General features: G+C 33.8%; 1 protein-coding gene across 6 annotated transcripts in view; it reads right to left on the bottom strand.

The window, feature by feature from the left end:
* Positions 1-1596: 1596 nt before the first annotated feature.
* RTKN2 (rhotekin 2) overlaps positions 1597-7512 on the bottom strand; it is an 85677-nt gene continuing 79761 nt past the window's right edge. For 3 of the 6 annotated variants that reach the window (XM_067025542.1, XM_067025541.1, XM_067025543.1), the window contains one exon: positions 6087-6705. In XM_067025542.1, the coding sequence (XP_066881643.1) occupies positions 6182-6705 (524 nt within the window). In that variant the 3' untranslated portion in view covers positions 6087-6181. Of the gene's footprint in view, positions 4718-4826; positions 6706-7512 lie in introns of those variants that run through there. The other 3 variants (XR_010838962.1, XM_059055282.2, XM_059055281.2) reach the window with 3 other exon arrangements.

Below are 7512 nucleotides of genomic sequence, written 5' to 3'. Positions count from 1 at the left end.
TTTAATCAAGGTCTAACTCCAGAAATCACACTCTTAACTACCATGCAGTGTGACCCAGGCAAGTCTCCTACATTACATTTGTTTAGTGGGGTTACTAGGAGGACTATTTTAAGGATTAAATGAGTTAATTCATGTGCTTAGCACAATACCTTACACATAATAAATATACAATAATCCTCCCTCATTACTATTATGCAGGGTTAAAAGTCAAATAAGACATGCTCCCTGCCCTTGAAAAATCTAACTTGCAGTAGGCGGCAGAATTTTTAAATGGCCGCCAAGATTTCCTGCCCTATGAATATGATATCATGCCTACGACTATGTTACATTATAGTCAAAAGAGATTTTTACAGATGTAATTAAGGTTACTGATCAGTGGACCTTGAATTAATCAAAAGGGAGATTATCCTGGTGGGCTACATCTAATCACATGAGCCCTTAAAAGGCTGATTGTGGATAGGAAAGTCAGACACATTCAAATCCTCCTTAAGGAGAATTTGGATGTGCCAGGTTTAAAATGAGCTGTTACTGGCTTTGAAGATTGAGGAGGCCACATACAAGGACTGGAGCGTGGTCTCTAGGAGAGTGACCCCTGGCCAATCAACAAGCATGAGAAACTGAATTTTGCTGACAACCTGAAAAAGACTGGAAGCGGATTTTCCCAGAGTCTCCAGATTAGAGCCTAACCTGGCTGACACCACGATATAAGCCTTGTGGGATCCTAAGAAGAGAACCCATTGAAGCCCATCCACACTTCTATTCCAAAGAAATGTGAGATAACGAAAGGGTGTTGTTCTAAGTTGATGGTAATTTGTTATGCAGGAACAACAAATTCATAAAATTAATACATAAGGGAATACAAAAATACAAACAAGGACTTAGGCTATAAATAGAGGTACATATAAAGCACAAGGAAGAAGTATAATTCCACCTAGATGGAGAGGTTGAGGAGGGTACAAAGTCTTTGTGAATTTAGTGGTGCTACAATTTTGAAGAATGAATAAAATTTGCTGACTGTGGGTTGAGAGGAGAATGCATGAAGAAGAGGAGCAGAAAAGATATTCTAGGCAGAGAGGACAGCATAAGAAATGAAGAGCAAGTAGAAACAGCAGAGATTGTTGAGGCAATGTCCAAAAGATGAGAGCCATAAGAGGAAAGCTCCTAGAAGGGTATGGCAGTCGAAGCTGGATTGTGATGTTTCCTGTGAACTGTGGAAAGAGGTTTGGGCTTTGACTCTGCTAGCAATGGCAGCATATTTTAAAAGAATCTTTTAAAATTAATTGAAAATATCTGGATTGAAGATTTGACAGGGCACATGTACGTATATGTATGTATACACTTCTACTTTTATATGTAATAAATATAAAACATATGTTTTAATACTTAAGGTGAATAGATGGATAACTCTTGATACGTTTTCTCCCCTTTAAGGTAAAATTAAAATTGCTGCAACTAATTAAGTTGAAAATATGTTTCTTAGTTGGCTAAATCCAACAAAAATATATCCATTCACACAAAAAAATGTGTCTTCTTTTGAGTAAACAAAAATAAAATATATCTTGATACAACACTCAGAAAAGTATTCATTTTCAGCAAAATGATCTATTTTGATATCTTGCAACATATTTATGATACAGCATAATTATGTATATATAAGATCTTTTCAATGTATCTCTCCTTTACTAGTTACATTAAGAGATTACCACTCTCTCAAAGCAAATTGCTGCAATTTAAAACACAATTTTAGCAAGATTTGGAATGACTTTGCCTATCAAACAGGCCAGGATTGGTATTTTTTCTGATCTTGAGATAAATAAAAATGTTAATATTTCTTTAATGGTTAAACTTATGTTATTTGAACCTTAAGGTATTTTGCTTATCTGAGCACATTGATTAGCAGTCCTCTCTTCTTAGAGAAAGGGACGTTTCTTCTAAAAAGGAATGTTAAATATTTCTGGTCACACTACAGATTTATAAGTAAAATGCTGAAATAATATATTTGAGCCAGGATTGCTCATTTCTCTCCCTCTTCCCTGAGGTGCTCCAAGGGAATAAATTAAGTACTGAGGGAGGTGCATTAAAATGAGTCTCCTTGTGGCTAACAGCAACTAAGTATCCTAGGTCCCTAATTTATTATCAGAGTAACTTAAGCTCTGGGGAAATTATGCACCACTAACCCAAAAACTAAGGTTACATCAATGGATTTTCAGAAGAATACAGTGTAAGAGGATTATATACAACATTGTAATAAATGTAAGTTATACCAAGGCTATTGAATATTAGTCTTACAATAATTAGCACCAGCTGCTGGGTAGTATGTCTTTCTCTGTTTAACCTGATTTCACAACACTGTTTACTTCTATCAGTCTTTAGCCCAGAGGGGGTACCTAAAGGAAAAATCTAGAAAATGTTTTCATGAATCACTTCTTCTAAAATATAGAAGTTTTAGTCACATGACCTTGGCTTCCTTATCAATCTCTAATACTTAAAAATATATATGTATCCATGATATAATCCTTTTAACCCAGAAGCTTGACCCGCATTTAATTAAAAAATAAAAATTATAAACAATGCCAATGATACAAGTATGTCATAGAAAATAACATATTTGACCATATTTTCAACTGAAATCTCATCTCTTAAAAATTCAAAGGTAACACTTTTCTAGTATTAATTTAGAATATGCATGATACAGAATAAACCATTTTTATTATAACTATTATTAGCAATGAAGCAGTTATACATAAACATGTAAACATTTACAAATAGTAATGTCTTTGAAATGTAAATGCAAAAAGTCAACTCTATCTACATTGTAGTTTAAGACTAATAGAACACCAAAGACAACTATGAGAATATAAATGGTCATCAGTTACAATTTAATTACTGTTCAATAATTCACTCTTTAAAAAGACAATGAGTTTTGATAAATTCTAACCACAGGGACAGATATTTTTCCTGCCAAAGCAGTTCTCTTGCTCATGGTGCAGCATTCTATCTCTATCTAGTATGGCTGTTCCTCGTTCAAGGTAACACAGGTGATTACATTCAAATGGCATTTAACATAAACTGCACCAAACTGCCCTATACTTTCATTTTGTACTGAATTAATTAACTTCTCAGTAGGTGGCTGAGGAGCTGAACATAAGCCTAAAGAAATACTTGACTGCTTAACCTACCTTACATGAACTGTCTCTAAATCAAGGCAGCTTCCATTTTAATAAACAGTACCCGGTAAAATACATTTAGTAGGAACCTAAAGGGTAAAGATAAGGCATTTATAATAAATGGATTTAGTTTTCCACATACATGCACGTCCATTTAAAAGAAGTCAGGGGGGCACTGCAGACAGTTAGGGAGGATTTAACAAAACTAACCAAGAGTTGGCATGCCTGATATTTTTAAAGACTGTTTACCTTAGGAGGTGTGCATTTATAATAACAAAATGCTTTCTTTGTCCTTGCAAGATGTTTAAATAAAATGCTCATTACTTTGTAGCAATTAAAATACTATCTTAATGATGTTTTAAGTAATTTATATCCCAGAGCTTAAAATGTAATTTTCTAAGATATTATTATCAGATCATCTGAATTATAATAAAATACCTATTCTTTCTATTATGTATCTCCAATTATAACATTATTATCAAGATCTGACAGCTAACTCCTTCTTTCAAGTTTATAGTCTTCATATATCAAGAAACAAATGAAAAGGACAAACAAGGAATGTAAAAAGCCAGCTCATAAAAAGCTGAAATGTTTTTATTACATGGTATATTTTTCTTTGTCATAAACTTCCGGTTTAGGAAATAAGAAAACAAATAGTTCTTTTGACAAACTCCTTGACAAAGTGTTTAACTTAGTATTTTTAGATTTTTGTTTAACTGTGGAAGGAAGGGAGAGAGGGAGGGAAGGAGGGAAGGATCCTTAACTTTTTATTATACCTTTCGAGGGGAGTGGAGAGTGGGGAGAACTAACATCTAATGAGTACCATGTCAAAAGAAGTACAGCTGAAGACTACAGCTGGATTTTAAAGGTTTTGTAACATACAGTAAGATGGGACCCCAGAAACAGCCTAAATAATTTTGAGGGGAGGTGGTCCTTGGTCAGACTTCGCCTAAATGTTTCTAGGAAGATGGGCTTCAGGCTTGTTTCAAAGTGCCCACTAAAGGCACAAATGCTAGGTAATTTCTCTAAGAACAAATTCTGTTTCCTGTACAACTTAAAACCTTCTTGATATAATACACATAAAGAGAAATGACAAGAATATAATTTGGAAGTTTTAACACTGGTTTGTTCTAAGGAAGGCTTTAACTAAAAAAAAAAAAAAAAAAAAAACAAGAATGCTTAAGATGCCAGTTTCAGAAACAATTTTTCCTGCAGCATCTTCTAGCTCAATAATTTAGTGGCAACGACAGTCAAAATGCTGTCAAAAACAGCAGTGAGGTTTAAAAAATAAACAAAAATAATATCCATTAGATTTTTAATGTCATTTATTGAATTGGCAATCACAACTGAGATTTACGAGAGCCTTCTAGTTAGAAAAAACAAATTAATCCTACCTTTTTTGGTTTTCATACACTTGATTGTCTCTAAATTCTATCAGGCAAGCATATAGGATTTCCTTCTCATCAAATGCTATGTCTATCCTGGTGTCGCCAGTCACAAGAGACCTTTTGTATCATTACTCCCTTGAGTTCCAATTCTTACTAGGAGTCCTGGGTAAACACAAAAGTAACCTGGCAGTTACATCATTCTACATAAATGAAAAAAGACTCTGCTATCTAAAAATAATGAAAGCCTCCATTTAAATTAATGTTATTTTTTGTCAAGTGTTCATTTTACTTTGAAATAATGTAGTTCTGATCCAAACAGAGTTCTTACAAGCTTTAAAAAGATCTCTAGAGATTATACACAGGGCAGTAATTTAATTCTTATATTTTCATTTGTTGCAATGACATTTAGGGTTCAGTGTGATTTGAGATTTTTAGTGCTGTTGCTGACACCTTATGGAAACTGTTTTATTTTACTTAGAAATTCTGATTAGATGTTTTAAATTGTCTAGCTGTTGTTTATAAGAAGCATAATTATTAAGAAAATGGATTTTTTTGTTCCTTTGAGGTATTCATTCTGTTGCTATTTATTCATCACTTGATTTCATAATCTTGTTTGTGTCACTATGATTAGTTGCTATGGAAATTACCTCCTATGGAAATGATTCCAATGTCATTATTGTAAGAGTATGACTTTTAATAACAAATATCAGTAGCAGACATGAACCCTTACTAGAAAAAGGAAATCTAATTAAAATTTTTTAGATGGATTAATTCTGAAAATTATTATCATGGCCAACTTTTCTGATATTTGGATCGGCCACCTGCTTTTTAAATAAGTACTGAATGAATCTTAAGGTGTTAATCAGCTACTCACTTCCCCAAATGCCAATGTCACAATAGAAATTAGTACCATGCATAGAAAAGTGGAAGTAAAGTACATTTCATCTACCTGTTCCTTAAACTAAAAAATGTTTTGCTTTACTTATGAGAGTTAATGTCAACAGGATTTCAGGGCTCATCAAGGAAACAACTTTGAACAGCACGTTACATATTCCCTTTAAAAATGAAGAATTTAATATTCCAAAATTTATCTCAGGAATCTGAAAGGTCACTGAGTTAACTAGTGAGTTAAACAATAGATGAGAGCCAGTGCACCATTAGATGAGAATTCCAGAATGCTAAGAAGAAATTTTCTTGGGTGGATTCTATAATTTGTGGTTTGAATAAAACTTTTGAAACATTCCATTAGTATTAAAATCCTCACAGTGAGAATATGGCTCTTATTTAAAACATTTTAAATTACTAGACAATCCCTCCCCAAAGAAATTTTAATGCTTTCTTCCGCCTAGTGCTTGTTCACTGCCTGGTACTAACTTAGGAATAAATTAACCCTTCCAACAATTGGGATATTGTCTAGAAACTGCCTCCTGCACACTGCTAGAGAAATCCATTTCTTCATTATGAAACATTTTTTACACCTAATAGCTTATTAATTATTGATGTAAATCACTGTCATATTTACCTACATAATTACATATTACTACGTCTATAGTGCTTCTGAATTAAGCCTCACAGTTACAGATTTTGTTAAATGTCTTAGACATTAAGGGTTTTCTACACGTGTGCCTACAACCATGATCTAGGGTCCAAAATGTCTTTGATAGATTTCTGCCGTGGAGCTGGCACTGGCTTGGCTTCAAAATTGGTTTTAGTGTCTGTGTGCTCACCATCAGTTAAACAATTTTTCCTGGCAGGAAGAAGTTTTCGAGGAGCAGCCACTGGTTTCTGTAAGTGATGTGTTAGGGTTGATAATTTGGTATCCAAAGGCGAGGGCTGAGACACACTTTTTTTTTCCCAGTTGTCCTTAACCAATTGATCTGTGTTGCTCTGTGTTTTTAAGCTGAATGCAGCTTTACCAGAAGGAGGAAGGGGAGCTCGTCTCTTTTTCCCTTTCCCATCATGTAACTCCTTGCTTGCAGGAGAGAATACCTTTTTCTTGATGACAACTTGGTGATTACCATCAAAGAGTGTGGCCCAAGGAGGTGGTGAGAATTCTTCATGCTGACCAATAAGGAACTCTCCATTTGTCTGTTCAATTTTTTTTTGTATTATATCAGTTAAACTTTCAAGTTTTATAGGTGAATCAATCCCTGTAATAATTTTAAGAAAAAATACATGGAAAAAAATTCAAAAGCAGTATATGCTTTGCCCAAGAAAGTTATTACAATATGTTATCTAAAATAGTTATCAAAAACAGACTAGGATAAGCAAGTGTTTTTTTTTTAATGTGTTTACTTAAAAAAATAACCAAACTAATGGAACCAAAAAATAAGGAGATCATGTACTGTGCACTGCATGCACACACACACACACACACACACACACACACACACACACACACACTCTTAAAGATATTCCTAAACAAATGTGTAAAATCCAGCTTTCAAAAGAGTGGAGCTGCATCAGAATTTTTTTGAATTCTACAGGTAAGTATTTATAAAATATCTTTTGTTGGATTTAAAATCTATTCTGACTTCTAGGTAAGAGTGGATTCCCTCTTATAAAACCCTGATATGTAAACTGGGAAAATGTAACTGGATTAGTATTCTTTCCTGTAGACCAGCAGTCTCTGTAACAGGGGAAAAATCCAAAAAAAAACCCCATCGAAACAGAGTGAAGCCCTAATACCACTTTGGTTATGATCCTTGGGAAAAACAGAACACAGATAAACGTCTCTTACACGATATATTCAAATGTGTAAACTCAAATGTTTCATGTTAAATCCAACATTTTAAGGTATATGTAAGTGCAGGGACACTGGTGGAAAAATACACTAGAATTTAGCTCTGACTTGTGCTTGTTCACAACACTATTCACTGAGGCAATCCCACAAAGACAAATACCCTTCAAAGTGTGGGAAAATGGAATACTAATGAGTCTAGAAATTTAAAATTTTC

This window comes from Kogia breviceps, chromosome 2, assembly GCF_026419965.1.
Source record: "Kogia breviceps isolate mKogBre1 chromosome 2, mKogBre1 haplotype 1, whole genome shotgun sequence".
NCBI classification, from domain to species: domain Eukaryota; kingdom Metazoa; phylum Chordata; class Mammalia; order Artiodactyla; family Physeteridae; genus Kogia; species Kogia breviceps.
Note: the sequence above shows the minus strand (reverse complement) of the source record. Positions and strands in the feature narration are given on the sequence as shown.